The sequence below is a fragment of the Cololabis saira genome, chromosome 10, assembly GCF_033807715.1.
Source record: "Cololabis saira isolate AMF1-May2022 chromosome 10, fColSai1.1, whole genome shotgun sequence".
Classification (NCBI taxonomy): domain Eukaryota; kingdom Metazoa; phylum Chordata; class Actinopteri; order Beloniformes; family Belonidae; genus Cololabis; species Cololabis saira.
In genome coordinates this window covers 35,530,054-35,551,093 of record NC_084596.1, presented here as the reverse complement: position 1 = coordinate 35,551,093, position 21,040 = coordinate 35,530,054, and the positions used below count along the sequence as shown (strand labels likewise).

The window sequence follows — 21,040 nt, the reverse complement described above, 5'->3', positions numbered from 1 at the left end:
TTTTCCCCTCCACTCCCTTGATTCTCTCTGTCTCACTTCATTTCTCTTCATCTCCGTCTCCAATTCCCTCTCGCTCCCTCTCTCAATCAGACCGTCTGTCTCCACAACAGGCCTCCCTCTCATACCCTTAAATCTTCTTTTTACGGATCACGGACCATCAATTTGGCAGGATATTTTTTTCTTAAGTTGTCGGCAAAAAATAAGAACGTATGAATGACAGTAAGCACACATCTCATTTGTTTCGTATTTGTAAAGGTCTGTATTTGTACACAAGTGCAGACAGAATGACTATTCCCAGGAGAACTCCTTTCAGATGAGGAGGCAGGCAGCAGCTGGTGGTTTATTTCTGATCAAAGACCAGCTGCAGTGGCAACGGAGGAAAAAGGGGGAGGGAATGTATTCCTGCATGTGTATGGAAAAGTGGAATACGGGACAAAACGTCATCTGATCATTGTACTTAACTTAAGAATCAGAAGGAATTACAGTCAGATGGTAGACATAGTGCACAAAGACTTCACCTTAGTGAACCCAAGACAGAGAAGAGATATGCATTGGGTCTACAACCTCTTATGGTCCTAAATCTTACTGATGAGGTATTACTATAACCGGATGAGCTTGGTTCTGCAGTGTTTCATTTCTACAACGCTGCGGTATATATTATATATTTAGTTAAGAATAGATTTAAGCTTAAACTACATGTTAGAATTACAACTTTACCATTAATTAAAAACGAGACCTTAAGCAGGGAGTAGCAGCCATCTAAAATGGTATTTGCAGGTTAAAGGAGTCAAGTTTACACCTGTACTGAACAACTAAGCAGTGTGCACACAAAACAAGTTTCTCCATGTATCTAAACATGGGCTGAAAGCAGTACTGGGCATTTACAGATCCAAAGTCAAAATCAATCAAAACCATATAGCCAATAAAATGCATCATGATTCTAATAAATGCTGGAGATTAAGATAGTGAGACTGTGTTAAATGTAGTCTCATACAAGTATATGGGTATACGTATATTCATATGGGTCTGAGACGTCACGGTAACATGCAACTTGTAAACTGAACAGCTCAGTGATTTACATATTTTCTGACTCAGGTTGTCTAAAACAAAGTAACAGGGTTGTGTTATGTACGAGTATTTCATTTATTAGTCCCTTCAGACTATCTCAAATGGATAGGGAGGTGATGGAGGCATAACAGGACTTTAATTGTAAGGGCCCATTGACTTTCAAATATTATTAGTTTGTTTGTTTTCTTTTCACATTTCTCACATTTGCAGATGCTATCTGGTTAAGCTAGGGACTGCATTATATTTTATTTTACCAAAAGAGGAAAAAAATATCCTGAATTGTACTCTCCAGTGTTCAAGAAACGTTGTCTCCATTTTTGGAGTTTCCATGGTGACTCGTCCCATGACAGTGATGACACCAGCAAAGACATTTTTAGCTGTGTTTTATATGTTTTGCTGTTATTTTAAATTCCCATTCCCCCCATTTCTGGCAACTAGAAAGGAATAATATTAGATGACTGTCTGCATGTCGCCTTTTATTTTCAGAGCACTTGTAACCGACACCATGTTTTTTAACAACTACAGTGCGTCTGCTTATGACTCCCCTTGTTTATCTTTATACGTTTTTCCCCTTCTATAGATGTTACAGATTACATCCTGAGGACAACAACAGATAAATGCAAGAAATGTTTCCTTTGACAACAGTAAAAGTAATCAGACTTGCATGGCTCTGAGGTTGATGCAACAAGTGCAAACCAGAGGCAAACGTATTGGTATGCACGCTGTCAACCGTGCACCACAGTCAGTCACACTCCACATGGATCAAATATTCACACCGCCACTCATCCTGGTGGAACGCATGTTCCTACAATAAGATGTTGGTCCTCTGAGGAGACGGAGCAGGAACCTAGGAATCGCTGGTATCTACATATGTATGAGAATACTGCGTTTAAATATCAAGGTTACATTTTAAATGTGAGCCTCTCTCCCAGAATGCAGATGCACATCTGGAAAGATGTTTACACACAGTCAAGTGAAACCAACACACAAACATTTCAGGCAGGGGAATTGGCTCTCTTCCAGTGCATCTTGCTTCAGCATCTCTTTGTCATATGAGACACAAACTCCCCACTCCCCCTCCCCCCCGAGCCTCACCCTCCAATGTCTCATGTAACGAGTCTTTGATAGGATCCTCACCGCAGCACTATCTCCTCAGTCATGCACGCTACAGAGCATCTTGGTAAATATTGAATTGTCGAGTAAATATTGAATCCATGATTGACTGAACAACTCAATCTGAAGATGGAGGGGCTGCGAGGAACAGACGCTCATGAGGCAACTGATAGGATTACTAAATACAGCTGGGCAGCATCGCCCAGTCTTCCTCTGACCCTGCTCCACCAGACTGCTGCCAGGGGTCATTATTCTAATCTGAATAAAACAATCCAACACAAGAGGGGCGTTAATGTTAGGGAGGGGGGAACAAAGTTGCAGAGGCAGATGGCGAGGACCCTGGACCAAATTCAACCTTTCTAAACTAACCACCTTAGCGGTGAATTATTTGCAAAAATACCTAACTTTCTGGCAAATTGTTAGAAGCAATTGAGATTTCTCTAAACTGAAATAGTGCTTATCAAAGGATTGCTACTTTAATGGGGCTGAGTGAAGTTTAAATGGAGATTAGAGTACGTTTTGTACATACAAACTGTTCCCTACTGGTACTTTGCAGTCATGACTTGAATAACAATTTCCGCCTGTCATTGTCACAAAAACATCTCACTGAAATTTTTTTTAAGAAAAACCCACTCTCACACCTTTACTTTTAATGTCATTCCTTCTCTCAAGGTTGCAATCACATTGTCAATGTTTTATTTTTTTAATTTTTTTTTGTTTTTTGCTGTTAAAAGAAACAAGATCGGGTCACCAAGGTTGTGACATCTACTCTTCTGCATTTTTAAACAGAAAGCCAATGAAAATTGACAAAAATAGGCAATACATTTGATATTTTTTAAATAGTTTTCCTCAGCCTCAGCTGCTCTTATTTGTATCCAGCATCATTCAAGTTAATAAAAGGTTTCCTCAGCATTTGAAAAATGGCTCCAATCTGTCTTTGCAAATGTTCTGAGGTCTCCTCGCTTTAGCCTCAAAATTATTTTATATTTTCAATTTGACTGACAGAGGTATCCAGGTTTGTGTTTAATATACTGTTTCACATAAAGTCGTAATAACACTCTTTTCTCTTCCCGTGAAATCATTGTAAATAAAAAGAGGGGTGTTTCTGACAATAAAATTATTCCTACTTTAGAAACAGTGTAGATTAGATTGTAGTGAATGGTTTTATTCAATTGAAAGAATCCACCAGTTCTGCCACACTTTTATTCACAAAAGGAATTATTTTTAATAAAAAAACAGAACATTTGCAAATGCAGACACTGGCTGTGGGACCAATAGATTCCTGCAGCTTTGGTGCACAGGGCAACGTGCAGGCCAGAATGCAAATTTCATTAAGAGTCAGAATTGATTATTCATAGTTGGAGTCAAAAGGTTTGAGCTTTGTCCATACACATAAGCTACTCATCCCATTTTAAAGACATTGTCAGGGACCAAATAAGCTGGGAGGAAAATCCATACTGCTAGGACACCAAGTCCCAAAGGAGCAAAGTAACGTTCAGCAATCAAATATGAATAGAGAGCATCCCTAAGATGCACCCTATTTGTATCATAAAGTGCATTTATATGTTTACTGTTATTTGCATGTTTAAACAGTGTGTACACATTAAACAGATTATATTTGGGTAATAAAGGCTTGGAAGAATACATTCTCATGCACGCAAGTGCAAAAGCACAAACAAGACAAATAGCCTCTAAAACCATTTAGATGATTGCATAACATTAAGGCTTCCTATACTAATAACCATATTAACATTATAACCCATACCGCTTGACCTGTGCATAATCACAAGCGACACATCTTTTAAATTAGTGACTGCAGATATGTATTAGTCTCTTCCTCATGCTGTGACATGGTTGCAGTTAGTTAATCAGAAACAGAGAAGACTTTCATGCATCCAGCCAGCCGCTTTGGTAGCATTCCCATTAAAAATCAGCTAATAATCTCATTTATTTCAGAACGTACTTGCATCGTCTGTCAATAGATTTCACATTTGCATATTCCATCCATCTATCCTCTATATCCACTTATTCCTTTTAAGGGTCACAGGGATCTGCCAGAGCTTATCCCAGCTCTCTTTGGGTGAATGACACCAGGCACACAGAGAACATGTCCAACATCATCTCCATAAAGAATGACTCCTGCTGAGATTCAAACCAGGAACCTTTATTTTTCAATTCTAGAGACATATGTGTGTGCCTGCTCTTGCACTCCAGCCATGACCTTTTCTCACTTTAGTTTGAACAGGTGGAAACAGATTTATTTCACACCAGAAGAAAAAAAAACAAAAAAAAAAAGTCCCACATGACCTGCTGACACCTGGTGAAATTTTCCTATAAAATATATTAAAACTAATGTATAGAGTTCTAAACTTAAATTACACTAAATTGTTTATATATTTGGCTTTAATGCTACATACCTGCATCAAAGTCTCTTGGAAAGAAATAGTCATGGGACTCTTAAAGAGAGTTTTATGGGATGATTAAGCACATGTCCAATATATAACAGCGTTATAGCAGGATAATTGCCCTTCATTATGTGCTACTTTTAGCTTGTGACTGCACTGAGGGCAATTTTGAAGCTGCATTTAAGTGATAAAGCTCTGTAAAGGGCACCCAGGACTCCACAGTTCTCCTGTAATTCTGGTGCCTCAGATTCTGGAGCCAGGTGCCACATTAACATAAAGATCTACTGGATGTCGTTTTTTGCATCACTCTGCTAGATTTCTAACATTAGGAATTATGCTCAGTACTATTTTTAGAGTTCCTTTAACAAATGCAAAACCCCCAAAGAACCCAGAAAAATGCATACTTAAAAAAACTAAAACAAAAAACAAACAGGAATGCTATTATCATTTCATTTGAGAGTGAGAATTACTGAGTTGGTCATTCATTAGTTGTTCAAAGATGCATCCCAAACAAGCAACCTCTTGCATCTTTTTCTGTGTTTTTAGGGGTCACCAGGATGGACCAGCGTATTCTGCATATTAACTTAGCAGCTTGTTTATGTTGAACATCTTTCCTGACCCACCTCTCACCCCTGATCCATGCTGGGGACCAGCGCTATATGAACACTGGTCTGTTGACCCTTAATGGCGGGAGCATTGGCGGCGTTATGGGATTGTCTCTGGGGAACTACAGTACATGACGGGGCTGGGAATGGATCTGGCAACCTCCCGATAAGAGGCCAACCAACTCTTGGCTCATGGAGTACAGTACAGTTTTAGAAACAGCTGCTTTTTCCTCAGCATTTATTTTAAAATACATAAATAATTCTGAAATGGGGATAAGAGTTCTTTCATTTTAGACCAGATAAAATTATCCTGATGAATATTCATGCAAATGTGGAGCAGTAGTAACATCCGACAGTTTGCTGCCTTTGCCAGGACCCCAGCATGACACAATAAAATCTATGCTTTGAAAAACAGTCATTCAAAATTCAAGATTATTTATTATTATTTCATAATCAGCTCCATTAAAGCTTTTTCTTTTAATAGTACAAGCTACATCAAGTTTATAGTTTTGAATAAGTGGTTATTTCTTCTAAAGCTATCCAGATATAAAACTTGTAGTATTGCACTACACCTTTTGTTGATGACTGATTTTGCCTTCAGTCATCAACTAGTTTCAGACCAATGATGGTGAAACTCAAAGGGTTACCTAAATTCTGTTTCTCTCTCTTTTTTTTTCACAAGTTAATATTGCTGTGTGCATTAGCTGTGAAATGTAGTGTGATATGTTCTTAAGTCCTTTTTTAAAAACTAGGTAGTTAACATCTGACAAAACTAAAGGGAAACTTTTAACTTCATTCTCAAAAGCAGCATGTTTTGCTAACATCTTATTGTTACAGTAGAATAAGATTAACTGAATATATAAATGAATGGCCTGGCAACTTGTTCAGGGAGTGTATCACCTGGGATCAGCTCTAATCTCCTTGAATCTGACTAAAGCAGGCACAGAATATAAATGAATGGATATTTTCTAATATAATAAGTTATTTTGCAAGCTGTATTACATTATTGATTATTCAGTACCAGTTGTAGTTAGTATATTGGGAGAAAGTTTAAAAATATTATGCCTTCATGGTTCCCACAGCCCCATGACACATTGCCTCAAATTTGTTTAACTTCTTAGAGGAATGCCTCTTTGGTTGATAACATACCCTCAAAACATCTGGGAATTTAAAATATTCCCCAAACTGAGTGTTTACATCACAAGTTGTTAATTAAACATATTTATCAAGGCAGAAGTGTTGAATTTATTTTTTTTTTCTTTAGATTAAAATCCCTTCATGATAAACTATCCTATAGATTCGGTGCTGAAAAGAGGGGTTTGAAATTGTGTTACAACAAAATTTGAAAAAAATAATTGTAATATATATAATTTGGTCAGGCACATGGGAGCACATTGTTTTGGAGAACATTGTTACCAAACTAAATTTAATCTCTTGACCAAACGAGCAATAAGGCAGTTTTGTGGTAGTTACGATACCATGAGCTTTCGTGGTCTAGCCATAATATTTAACTGCTATTGGCAGATAGTGCTGTGGAAGTAGTTAGGCTACTGTATAACCTGAGAAAAATGGAACAAACTGCTGTGGATACTGAGAAAAACAGAATAGATTGCATAGATGTCAGTATCCTTCCTGGGAACCACAGCCTTAGAGAAAAATAAGAAATAAAGGGACTGTAGCCTGCAGTAGCCTATGCGTTATGAAGTTGATGCTTCATATGAATTTAAAAAGTGCAATGGTACCAAATGGGTACTACAAAAGCATTGTGACTTTTTGTTATCAAACCAGTTTTCAAGTCAAAACAAAAGCATGAAGCTGTTCTTTATCACTATCCTGTAGCTTAGCTACCTTTCTTGAAGCTAGCTCATGTTTTAGCTTACTTTTAAGTGTGCAGCAAGTGCAGTCCAAAGTTATTAAATTAAAACAATTGGCATCTGTACTGCAAGTATTGTGTAATTTTACTTCAGAAACTTTCGTTCCGAATGATTTCACGTTGCGGTGGTTCTAGCTGCCAGAAGTTACCTGGCTAACTTTGGAAACATTGGAAATGCTGAACTGTTAGGTAGGATTCACACTGTTTTTGATTATTTGTTGCTTCCCATGCACAATGATGTGCTTGTGATATGGGTCATCAAATGCAATCGTGGGTCTCTTTTAGTAAAGTTTTGTGTTTGAAAAGTTACAAACATTTACACTGTTAAAGTGGCAAACAAAGGTTCCAGCCAATCGTGCATGGTTGTTGCTACATGATCAGACCTCGTGGATGTCCAGCAGCAAGAGATAGTGAATTTAAGTGTGAATCCTGCCCTACAGCTCAGGCACAGCTGACTCCCCCACCCTTCTTCCATTACCGATGTTCGACATCTCCGGCACAGTGGCGCTGTAGGGACCGTCTTCAAAGACAGGAGGATTGTCGTTGATGTCCTGCACCCGGATTATGAACTGTGATGAGGGCTCCAGAGGACGTTCAGTCAGCCTGTCAATGGCCGTCGCGACGAGACGGAACTCATCCTTCTCCTCGCGGTCCAGCGGTTTGGTGACGTGGATGTTACCCGTTTTCTCGTCAATCACAAAGATCGCGCCTGCTCCCTCGCCTTGGAGGACATACTTAGTGCGGCCATCATTCCTGTCCATGTCAGTGTGGAGCTAGAAGAGAGGTGAAAAGGGGGTTTAAAAAAGAAAGCAAGGAAGAAAATGTGGAAATAGTAAAAAGGAAAAGGGTTGTGAGAGGTAGGGACAGAAAATAAAGTAAAGGGCAAGAAGGAAAGAAGAAAGTAAACAGCAGTTAAAAATTAAAGTTGTTTTCCAAGACAGGCAGTGAAGACTAAACAAGCAGATTATCCTCTGCATGCCTCCAGGGTATAATGAATTTAAACACAGGCAAATAAATGAAATGGGTATAATACCTCATTTTCTCACTCACACTTTCCTTCCATTGTCCTGTGCTTCATCTTTCTTTTTTTCACAGCACTGCAAAGGCAGTTATGAAGCTAGATCTCCTTAATCTCAAAGATATCCAGAAAACATGCTCTACTGCTTACACATAAAGCCCCTATCCTTATCCCAGCAGCTGTGGGCAGCGAGAGCTGACTAGTTACTAGTCCGTTCACATACAGTTCTAGTATTTCATGAACAGAACTAAATCAAAGGAACAATGAACACTAGCCCAATCAATTACTCCCTACCTAATGGGTGTAGATGAGTGAGAGTACAGGGGTGCAAGGCAGCGGGACATTTGGTATCGATCACAGCACTGTGTTGCATTTTATTGGATCAGAGCCTGGTGGGATGGCAGTGCAGCAGAGCAACCCCCATCCCCTCATGCAGGGCGAGGTAATATCGGGGAGGGCTCCACTGTCCTCTGCCCCCGAAGAGAGTATAGTCAGCGGGATGCAGCGAGCACTCCAAGATTCAATCTCATTACCCCACACCCATGCGGATCGAATAACAACTGTGATGAAAAAAAAAAGAGTGTGCTAAATTAGGCTTCACTCCCAAGAAAGTGTGACATTATGACTTCGGGTAGAAAGAGGGTGTGGTAAGCACATTTGCTAAATGAAATGAGAATGGATACTGTGAATCGAAATGTTCATTTACTCTGAGAATCACCATATTCATGGGTGTGGGGATGGTGTGACTGAAACAGCCTCTCAGGGGCTAAACGATAATCACAGTCACAGTCGGTGCAAAATAGTGAACTTGCAAAGTTTGTCTCGAGCCTTTAAAAAGACAGAACCAAACCTGAAACCACAGTCAGCTAGGAACCCTCTAGCAGCGCGTTGGACTCTATCGTTGGAAAGCAAATTTGACTGTGGTCTTATCATTTTTAAGACTCTAGTCCTTCGGAGAAAGTGCACGCTGATTAAAGAGGCCCTCCACTTTTTCGAGGGCTTTTTTAATCAGTATGCACTTTCTTCTGTGGTGAAAAATGTGGAAGGTCACCCCGAGCTAAATATCATTTCTCCAATGCGGTGTGAGAGGGATTTAAACATGCAGTGCCGTACGCTTGTCACCCGCTCAGCTTCTGCATCCGAGAACAAAGATGATCAGATTACGACACACACTTTTCTGGCATTATTCAGGTATACCGCTACTCTTCTACCAGATAAATGTCTGCTGTTATACCAATAATTAAAGTTGATCAAAATATTCTAATCACATAACTTCTGTTAATTAATTTAACAGCCTTTTTCCTTCATGACCAAAGCAAGTATAGGCCTTGCAGAAGTAACACATGGTGACAACTTCTCAGGGTTGAGAAAATGGAATGACCTCATACATTGAAACCTGGAAACACAGGGTCATGTTGGTACACGTGAGCATGTTAAGGATACTACTCTTTCTGTGGCCAGTATGCAGACCAAGAATATTAATATCAAAGTAATACATTTGGCAGATAAGTTAATTACTATGCCAAGGTGCTTTGGCAGCCTTCAGCTGATATGTTGATACTTTCCGCTACTGTAATAAGAGGTTGGGCCCTCAGTTTTATAATAGCTTATTAATATTTCATTACCTAAGTTCTCTCATTAGTCTCTCTCTCTCTCTTTTTTTCAAGGCCAATTTCAGTACCCATGTGTAGCACTTGGGTAACGGCCCCTTATTCTCGGTTATTTTGATGAGTAACAGCAGGAAAAGCACAAAACAACAAATGACGTTAGAGATGCACTTCATATGTCTCGCTGAGTCATAACAGTGGGATGGTGAATCAGCACGCAGGAATGTGAAAAGGAAGTAGCTGTAACTCAAACCATTATTATCAACCTTATTCATGCTCTTGTTATCTTGCTGTGTCCTGCCAAAATGTAAGTAAAGGAGATGTATTCACATCCTATGAAGTTTGCGTCCTGTTGCAGCAGTTTTGCTGGTGTTTTGTTTTTTTGTGTTTTTTTCTGTTGTCTTCTCATCGTGTGATCAACAGCAAATTTCCCTTAGCCAGATTCTCTGTGTACACCTGGCCACACACATCAGCCCTCTGCAGACTGTAAATGCTATGATTGCCTCTGAAACCCGCAAAATTGCTCCTGACTGTCCAACTGGTGGAGGCAGATGGTGCCCTCCCCGCGTCTGCTTTCGCCAGAGATTTCCTTTGTGTGAAGTCTGTTAGTTTCCATTCCATCCGAGAAGACTTTTTTATGAAGTGGTACTGTATAGATTAAACTAAATTATGCTAAATTGATTTCACCTCCTCTCTGGGACCTGGTTGCTGACTGTCCATTTGACTTTGAGCCCACGCAACAACAAAGACGAGGATTAATAATAACATTTCAGAACTTGTCGGAGAAAATGGATTTACTGTAGGATCCACTGTATCGATAAGCTTCATCAATCTGGATTCACAGTGATAAAGCAGATGGATTTATTGTCTGTCTGTGTACAACCTACTGGCATCCCTTGTACAATAACCAAATTGCATATTGTGCATCTAAATAGTTAACATTTTGACTTGTTCAGAGTTGAGAGTTCTTTTTATCTTCAGAGGAGGCCAACTGAGGGCAATTGCCCAAAACATCCGGCTGGTCAGGATCCCGATAGGAGCCTGGTTCGTCATTCTCCTTAACGAAGAGCCATTAACTATCAAAGTCTTAACGGCCCTGCAGCTTAACGAGGGGACTTAACGAGCTTCTTAATGAAGCCCCGGCCATCATTACTACGGTGAGTGGTGGCACTGCTGACTGAGAGCACTGCTAAGTCATCTTGAAGCAAAGGAGCCCAGCCCAAGGAAACCAGATCCATTTAAGGCCGACCTTTCACCCCTTTCCTTTCACCCTTTTCTGTTCCTGCAAGATTAATTGGAAAGTATAAAAAGGACACACAGCTAACCAGATGTAATGACTGTGGATATTTTATGACTAGAGAAGTGAAACAGCTTTGAAATTGCGCAGTCATCTTTTTTCGGACTAAAAAAAAAGGGGCGGTGTCATAGAAAACAAAATTACCTACCATCATATTTTTCCTGTTTACACAAAATGATGTGACATCTCATAAGTCTTGCATTTCATATCCTGGTGATATAATATCAAACATCAAGATCCAAACAACATGAAGCCACTGGCTACAAAAGTAAAATTTAGTGATGTGTCACCTCTGCTTGGAGAATGATTTGAGCCCGATAAGCTGCCATTTCCATTTTATTTGATGCTGTTGTGTATGCATCAGCCAGCCTCTCCAGACTCCTAAATCTCTTTAATTATTTATATCATCATAAGGTAATATGCTTATACTCATATACTCAATTTCACATTTTTGCAATAACCATAAATCATGAAGTGTGCAGGAAAAGTACTCCCTGGCAACCTCTAAATCACTTAAATAACTAATATCCCATGCACACAACTTTACATTTATGCTGCACAATCAATCAGAAAAAAAAAACTGAAAAAATTTGGGTTTTTTTCCACGGCTGTGCATTAGCCTAATGAATGTGTATGTCTCCCTTGTCAGTGATTGTGTGTGTGTGTGTGTGTGTGTCTGTGTGGTCGCTATGCTTGCTAAAATGGACAAGAGGTTGCACGAGCAGGAAAAAGAGGGTGAGAAAACAAGCTGGCAGCTCACATGACCTGCCAGAAGGAATACTGAAGCAAGACAGGGCACCGCTGAGCCCTATGATTGGCAGCAGAGTTCAATTCCCTCAACACATCAGGGAAAGTTTGCAAGGGCATGCACGCAGGTGTGAGAATATCTCCCGATCTCCTCAGCAAGCCCGTGGAGGAGGGAAAGCTTTTCATCTTCTCTTTGGTGACTTCAAAAGAGCCAGAGGCTTACGGGACAACCGCAAGCTAGGCTGGGTGGATGTAAAGCTGCGGGATGGGACTGAACCCGGCTCTATCATATCAGCCAGGAGATGTCAAGCGGGGTAGAGGGTCAACCAATTGATTTGAAGCAAGGCCACCGATTCAAAGAAATGTCTGGGAAAAAAAATAGAAACCTATCAGGGAAAACAGGAGGAAATTAATTTGGGACATGGACATATGAGTTCAGAGACGCTGTTTGAAATGAAAACCCGCCTGGTGGCCAGCTTACCTGCTGCTATCAGACCATCATTTCTGCTACAGGATGTGTATATTTAAGCATTTGCACATTTGGATTCATGTGTGTCTTAGTGGATGTGATTTCTTTCTGTATTGCACGTGTGTGTGTGTGTGCTTCTGCCCCAAAGAGAAGCTAATTTGATCTGTTTTCAATGTCCTGCTCAGTGGGATATGTGCATGGAGCACTATTTAGACTAAAAAAACTGATAATGCTTGTTGGGAAATGAGCGAGGAGGTTTACAGGTTTGCAGCCTATTTGCATGATTGTCATTTATACCAGAGGTATTGATTAAATAAATATCATCATATCAGACACCTTTAGTATTTATTATGGCTTAAAACGTATGCATGAGGTATTGATTAAATAAATATCATCATTTTAGACGCATTTAGTATTTACTATGGCTTGAATCTCACATCATTTACTTGCCATTGTCATTGTCCTCTTGAATTATTGCAAGTCTTTATTGCAACTCTTGAACCTTGCCAGAATGATTGGTGAAAAAGCATGCTCATTTAGTATTTTCAGGTAGCCTCATCTTTTTGGGGCCCACAACATTGCAGAACCTTAAGCCGACCAACTGAAGCAGCTCCAGATCATCATACTGACTCACAGTTGGCTCTGTATATATCCTCTACATGATGGCTACACTGCTAGAACCTGCCTCACCTCAATGCACCCATCACTATTTGATGAAATTGGAATACACCACACCAAATGACTTATTTTTCTCTCTATTTCGCCACAATCCAGTGTTTAGGCAGCTTAAATCATCATTTCATGTTGTTTTTTTTTTTAAATCTAGCATCAGCAATGTAGCTGCGTAACTCTTAATGTGCAGCTCTTTTGTTCAAAAAAGAGAACTCAGTTTCACTACTTAACATCGCCATGAGTTCTACTGTTGATTGTCTTTACTTTGATTGGAGTGTTTGATTTGAGTCTTTCTTCCCTCCGACCTCATTTGTTCTTCAAAGAGAGCGGTTCACCTCTATCCTCTATCCTATCTTTGATGTGCTGGACACTTCTCAAAGTAGTTTTATTAGGTTCAGCGTTCAACACTTGTATCGTTAACTTAAAACAGACCAGCGATTTGACCTTCTTAAAACTAAAATAAATTCCACATCCATATCTTCTAACAAGCTTGTTCAAAGAGTAAGAAGCTGCATCAGTTAGGCTCAGTACCTAACTCTTCCAGAGTTAAAAAATATTACTCAACTTAGTCTCTTACTGGGTTTAATCTTTTTTTTTTTTTGCACAGTGTTTTATTGGAGTTATCAATTAATTTGTTGAAGTTATTTGATACTAAATAAACGATCATACCTATGTATTTGTTTGTAATAGAGTCTGTACTATTTTCCCAACTTGACTGTCAACAATGTCAGGGAAGTGAACGAAGCACTTCAATTTTGCAAATTCCTTTGACTGTTGTCTCTCTGAAATAATATTTCAACATGCTTGATGCAAATTTTAGAGCTTAAAATTCAAAAACAGAGTGTGAAATTCCAAATACCTTACGGAGATTATGTTAATTTCCATTTTTTTTTTAAATTTGCATATAAACACACACCTATGAGGTGTAAAAATAAGGCGGAGATGACAGCTGTGGTACTTTAGTCCTGTGGTATTTTGGCCAAAGCATTTTATTAAGACCTCAGGTACTGTAATTTTATCTAGTAGTCATTGAAAAAAAAAGAAAAAGGTATGTGTGTCCTTTAAAGTCTGAGTCTCCTTCGGTCCTGGCAGAACCTCAACCTGGCAGAGTTATAACCCAGAGTGGACAAGGAGCCAAGCTGTGACTAAGATTGTGTGTGTGTGTATCTGACTGTGAACTCGGTGTGTGCCTCTGAGTTCCGGTGGCGACTGACCCAGAGAGAGAGAGAGAAAGCTAAAACAAACAAACACACACACAGCTCAAAGCTGCCCAGGAACTGAGGAGCAGGTAATCGGGTTTTAGAGCACACACTCAGAACGTCAGCGACACAACAACTAATAATGAAAGTCAACACCTCTCTGGGTCGGTTGACATCAGCCCTGGCAGATGTTTTTGGTTTCACTCCCATCTGGAGAAGAGTGGGTGTGCCCCAGCTGCGTCTCCAGAGAGAGAGAGGTGTACTGTAAAACAAATAAATGCCTATCCAGGACTACAAAACAAACAGGCACCGGCAGGTTGAACTGACCTGATAATGCCTGCTCAGTTCCTGTTTAACACGTGCAGTCATGTCAAATTCAATTCAAGGTGTTCAAATGTTTTTTTTCCGGACTTCAACTCTTGTAATCATCTTCATGCATGTATATTAAGGAGATGTGTTGAGCAAGGTTCGTCAGCATTTTCAGTCTTCTGCTTTCCCCCGTCAGTGGTCGACACTTTCATAGTTGTCAACACGTTTCGACAAGCGTTTAGAATTTTTTTATCAGTAATCCTTGGCTACTCGTTTGCTTTTTTCTCTTTTCTTTTCAGTTTTTTTTTTTTCATTTCATGCCTATTTAAAAAAAACAAAGAAAACCTCTGCAACATTTCAAGCGTACAAATCTCAACCTTAACAATTCTATCATCCTCCATGTCTGCCAATTTAAAATATCTCAGAATTTGTGAATTATTAGTTGTTTCTTTTGAAAGTTACCTTCCACATCATGTGTGATATACTTTCAAAGAAGTGGCCTTGAATTAATCTCTCTTTGATCTGATGAAAAGATCACAACGGAGTAAATGAGTGCAAGTTAACGTCAGATGCCGCAGTATGACGCCTACACATCAGTGATGATGCTGACCTTCTTGAAGACTTGCTTTTCCTTTCATTCAGAAACCTTTAATGCTATGAATTCAAAATTGTATATGTTGTTTCTTCTGTAATCGTTCAATGATTAAATGTCATATTTAAAGTCAATAAACATATCTTTAAAGTAGCAAACAATCCCCTTTCATAAAAGGCTATAGACAATAAAATGTGCATTAAAACCAAGAGGAATCATGAGAACCGCAGTCACACAAAAACCCCACCAGATTATAGATGCTAAATATACAGATGAATGATTTCAGATTATGCTTTGGTCTGATCATATGAGCCTCCAGAGGATGAGATCATGGAGCAGGCCCCATGTGTGCCAGTCTGATATAACCATCTAAAGCTATAAATGATGTCAGATTTACATAGCTATGCATTACTGCACTCAACCTGGACCTAATAGTCCTCTAATAATCTGGAACATACCACTGATCAGATTAAAGACAATGGATACACAAGTTCTCTATCCATATTGATGTTATTTTGACCAGCAGTCTGACACATTTTAATCAACCCTACCGAAAAAGTCCACAGACATTTCATTAGGACTTAATGGCATCATGTCTTCTCTAAGGCCACGTTTACACGTAGCCAGGTATTTACAAAAACGGATATATTCCCCTCTACGTTTTCAAAAATATCCTCGTTTACACGAACCCGCATGAAAACGCTGTTAACGTCATGCCAGCCAATCAGAATCCTGGAAAAAACATCAACAAATGACACGTGTAACTTCCAGTTAAGGCTGATTTATGGTTCTGCGTTACACCAACGCAGAGCTACGGCGTAGGGTACGCGGCGACGCACACCGTACGGCGCGCATGGCCGCGTACCCTACGCCGTAGGCTCTGTGTCGATTTAACGCGGGACCATAATTCAGGCTTTACTTTCATTTGGAGTGACAGAGAAGTGGAGTTACTTTTAAATGTGACTTTAGAATATAAAACAGGTAAAATACAAGAAAATATTGACGGTGGCCAAACTAATTGTAAACACAGGTCGCACACATGACGCTGGTGAGTTTCTGGTGCATAATGTGACGTTCTGAAGCTTAAAGGAGCCGTCTGTAAGAAATGGCCAAAACTGGTACTGCAGTCACTTTCAAAATATTGTTGAGCGGCGTGTACCCTCCCCCTCCTCCCCCCGACCAGAGGTTGCCAGGTAGACTGCAGAATGCAGCAGGAACGTAGGCTGCCATGGCTGCGATAATTAGAGCCGAGCTGGCAACCCGGATGCCGAAACAATACTGACTTGGTGATTGGGAGATAGGTGGAGGGTGGAGCTTCAGAAACAATACTGACTTGGTGATTGGGAGATAGGTGGAGGGTGGAGCTTCAGAAACAATACTGACTTGGTGATTGGGAGATAGGTGGAGGGTGGAGCTTCAGAAACAATACTGACTTGGTGATTGGGAGATAGGTGGAGGGTGGAGCTTCAGGCCAAAACAAAAAATGACAACATAAACATCAGTTGAGGGCTGCAACTCCTCTTTTTAAACTGGAATATCCTGGCTTGAGTGCTGTTGTCAGTGACATAAGTATTTGAAATGAACATGATTTTTAAATGTCTGTTGACATATCGGGGTCATTTTATGATTCGTTTTATTGTTGCTCTTACATACAGCTCCTTTAAATCTCCATTTTCCTCCATTTTCCTCCGTTTTCCTCCGTTTTCCTCCGTTTTCCTCCGTTTAGACGCAAACGTGAAAACTGAGTTTTTGAAAATCTCCACTTTGGCCGGAGTTTTCAGAAATGATCGTTTTTGGGGACTTTGAGCTGCGTTTTCGTGTAAACGAACGGCCAAAACGCATGAAAACGCCTCCGTTTTTGCTCCGTGTAAACGGGGCCTAACTATTATGTTGTGTCATTCTCCATGCATGGAAATTATAACACACATATCCCTTTATGATTTTTAGAGATATCGTGCCAATAAACAAACAAGTTAGACCAACTACATTGTCTATCAAGTCAGATTTCTGCAGTGTGAAAGTTGCGAGAACTCCCCTGACTCAGCTGGAACCAGGATACTTTAATCTGATAAAACAAGTCACGCGCATGCAGATCTGGACGCCCTCATCCGGATTCCCCGCTCTCCGGTTTAATCATTAAAGACTAAAGACACGGATCAGAAAAACACCTTTCAATTTCGCGGAGACACTCAAACATCAAGTCCGGGCTCAAGACGAAGAATAAAACTGCCAGTTCTCTGAGGAGCACTTGTGACTTCAGAAGACAGACAGGTTTAAAATTCTGTCTGAACTTTCAATCAAGCCTATTCTTGCAGCAAGTGTGTGAGGAGGAGGATGAGGAGGAGGAGGGGGAGGAGGAGGAGGAGGAGGAGGAGGAGGAGGAGGGGGAGGATGGGGAAATTCCCTTTTGTTCAGCACTCACACTGAAATGTCAGACGGTATTGAAAAGAGTCTCTTCTCACCCTGTCTGTTTGTCTTACACAGTTTAAATGCGTCATGAGGAGCAGCAGTAAATTGTTTAGCATTGATCCACCATTGATTGACCATTGAAGTTTGGTTAGCGTAGATTGCCGTTTAATTCATTTGTGGCATGGACATGTTGGCCTGTTCTCACTTGATCTAATTCAGTCTGTCTCCGCGGGCACACTGTGTGGCCTCCACATCAATACGCTCACATTTACATTCACAAAATGTCTCTCTGTCACCCTCGCATACTTCCTTCCACTCGCACACTTCCTAATAGAGCATTCATTATTCATCATTATTAGACTTTTCTTTTTGCCCCATAAGCTGTTCGATGCATCTCGCCGCTGTTCTCTTCCTCTGCGATACATTATTCAGGACAAAACTGTGCTTTTAGCCTCAGAGTATGCAAATCCCGCGTTTGATTATCATAATCAGCTGATGTACATGAAGCCTTCTGTGTGTGTGTGGCAGCTTGTCAGATTATTGTTTGTATTTATTGCTTTAGAGCTCCGCTCTGATAGCGTAGACTTTATATTATATTTTTAGCTGAGAGAGATGAGCTTGGAAAAGGCCACTCGAGGGTGAACTCTTTGCTGTACATTCAAAAGGGCAACTCGCCCACATATATGCCACTGCATGCTTTTGCCAAAGGGACTGGCCTCTGCCACCAGGAAATAAAAGGCTTTGAGTGGTTGCGTAGAAATGATGGAAAGCATACGATGAAAGAGAATTTCAAGCTCCATTTATTATCTTATTTATCACTACAAATGTTAGAATTTTTAAAGGCAAAGTGTTTACAGTATATACACGTCCAGACGATTAAGGAAAAACACTGATTACATTTGGATATACCGTATATTATTTTAAGTAAAACGAATGTGTAAAATGCATTCAAAACTAGGGCTGGGGATCGATTCAAATGTCAAGAATCAATTCGAATCCGATTCTTAAGATTCAGAATCGATTATCAAGATTTGATTCGATCCGATTCGATTCGATTTCGATATTGATTTGGGTTAGTGTTATTAAAACTGTTTTTTGAGCTGTTGCATGAATTATATGACTGTAGTTATGCAAAATATTACTACTAGTATTATATTGAGATTCAACAGCAAGTATTGGCAGCTAATGATGTTGTAAGGACCAATCAGCTCCCAGAATGCTGATAGAACTGCTTTCAGAAACATCGTGTGGGTCAGAATTATCAAACAGATCCAGGGAGGAAACAGAGACGGATGAAATCGGTTTTATTTTTTCCAACATTCCGTTTTTATTTGTTCCATTTTCGGTCTATTTTGGTTTTTAATTTTTGAGCATTTGATTTTTAGCATTTTTTGCAAATGTTAACCCCAAGACAGTATATAAAGTAATGAAATATAGACAATTTATGCAATTATAACCTAACACTTTAATATTTTCATACCTTTAAACATATTTAAAGGCAAAAACATGGCACCAGTTATCCTCGTGTCCAACAAAACATTCCTTTTTTGGGGATAAACAAAAAAATAACCAAAAGTTGTAATGCAATGATGAAAAAAAAATAACATAAATAAATAAAAGAAAAAATAAATAAATAAAAAAAATCGATCTTTAGACATATGAATTGATTTTTAGGAATTCATATAAGAATCGATTTAGAATTGGGAAATCGATTTTTTCAACACAGGCCTATTCAAAACATCCCTATAATAATTATCTTACACTACATCATGTAATAAAAATGTGAATAAATAAAAACTGAAAACAGTACTCGAGTACTGTATAATATCCTGACCTTACGGCTCCAAGGCTCCAATCACCCCCTTCCTCTGGTGTGGTATTAGCGTTTTGTGGTGATATGGTGCTTCATTTCTGCCAAACATGTAGATTACTTATTGACAAACATCTCCACTAGTTTGTTCAGATTAAAATGTATCTTCCCATAAGTCTTTGGGAGAAAAGACATTTCTTCCTGACGACCATCCAGACAAGCCATACTTGCAGCGCTGTGAACTTTAATATGCAACATGTTCACTGAGGCTTAAAGATTCTGAGATATGTTCCGAAATAGTTTTTGTTGTTGTTGTTGTTGTTGTTGTGGATCAATCTTTCTTACTGATGAATCTTGGATCAAGAATGCTGAAACTGTGTGGAAATGCACTTCTAATTTCCTCATACAATCTTAATTATATAAAAATATGGACAAATAAACTAGAAGGGGTGTACTTTCTTTTTCATGTGAATTCTTAAGCTGCTATAAAAGCTGTATCATTGTTTTAAAAGGATCAGAGCATGCGTGTGCATGAAAAGAATAACCTGCATGTCTTCATGTGTCATAAACCTTCTCCCCTCTTCTGCCCTCTGCTGTCTACTCTCGTTTCCTTTTGCAGCTCTGTTGATCCCTAACATCTGGAGCCACCTATGACCAGGTTGCTCTCCTCTCCACTGATCTCCTGCTCCTCTCTTGGTGTCCATGCTCTCTTTTCCTGACATGTCTCTCACCATTCACCTCCTTAAGTTGACAGCTGAGCCTCTTCACACATTCGGTGCAGATTTTGGGTTGGTGTGTAGGTTTCTCATGGTGTTTCTGCTTCCTCACACCATCCAAACACATGCATCTGGAGGAACTGGTGACTGTAAACTGGCCGCAAACGTCTCATACAGGTACTTGGAAGGAGACTTTGAGAGCTAAGTCTGCTTCTCATTCACCCACTCAAACAAATATATAGCACACTCGTTATACAGTATCAATTACTTTTTTCTTCAATTCACAGTCACACACCAATGATCATTTAGGAGGCAAAGCTGGAGTTCAGTTTTCTAGTTGGTGTCACATGGACGGAGCTATAAGAATCATAATAATCATAATCTGATCTGAAGATGAGCTTTCTTCTACCATAGTTGTCAGCAAACAAACATACGTTTTTCTTTCTTTCATACTTGGGGACAGAATACAGTAGGGCTGTAGCTATCGAATATTTTAGTAATCGAGTATTCTACTGAAAATTCCATCGATTAATCGCGTAATCGGATAAAACGTATTTTTGTTTAGTTAAAGAGCAATTATAAATATACATAAGATGTATGTTAATTGACATTACTAAGACTAAATTATATAATACAGTAGGTTCATGGCTGTGTATTTAAAAACCCTGAACTTACACCAGTTGACCAAATTCACTGCCTTCACTCAAAAAACTAAGGATCTTGCCAAAATGCCATTACACCTGATAACACACATCACTTAAAAGGTTAGGTGTTTTTCCCACGTGTTTCAATTGAACTTTCATTTGTGTCAAGCAAATTTTAAGTTCTAGTTAAGTTTTAAGTTAGAGTTTTGGCAGTGTTCAAAATAAAATGATGAGACCTGCTGTATTGGAGCACATTTTCTTTTAGTTAAAACTGTAGCGGGAACAGAGGTTTAGAGGAACCTATGTATGTACCGGGTAAAGGCTGATTTATGGTTCCGCGTTACAACAACGCAGAGCCTACGCCGTAGGCTACGGCGTAGGCTCTGCGTCTATTTAACGCGGAACAATAATTTTGGCTTCAGAGGGGGAACATATAGGAGAACGGACCAGAAGAATATAGAGTGGATTAAAAATAAAAGTTAAGCAC

General features: G+C 39.5%; 1 protein-coding gene across 1 annotated transcript in view; it reads right to left on the bottom strand.

The window, feature by feature from the left end:
• Positions 1-21,040, bottom strand: part of LOC133452993 (uncharacterized) — a 209,707-nt gene that overhangs the window by 90,696 nt on the left and 97,971 nt on the right. The window contains exon 3 of the mRNA XM_061732788.1: positions 7,543-7,837. Coding sequence (XP_061588772.1) covers positions 7,543-7,837 — 295 coding nt within the window. The remainder of the gene's footprint in view (positions 1-7,542; positions 7,838-21,040) is intronic.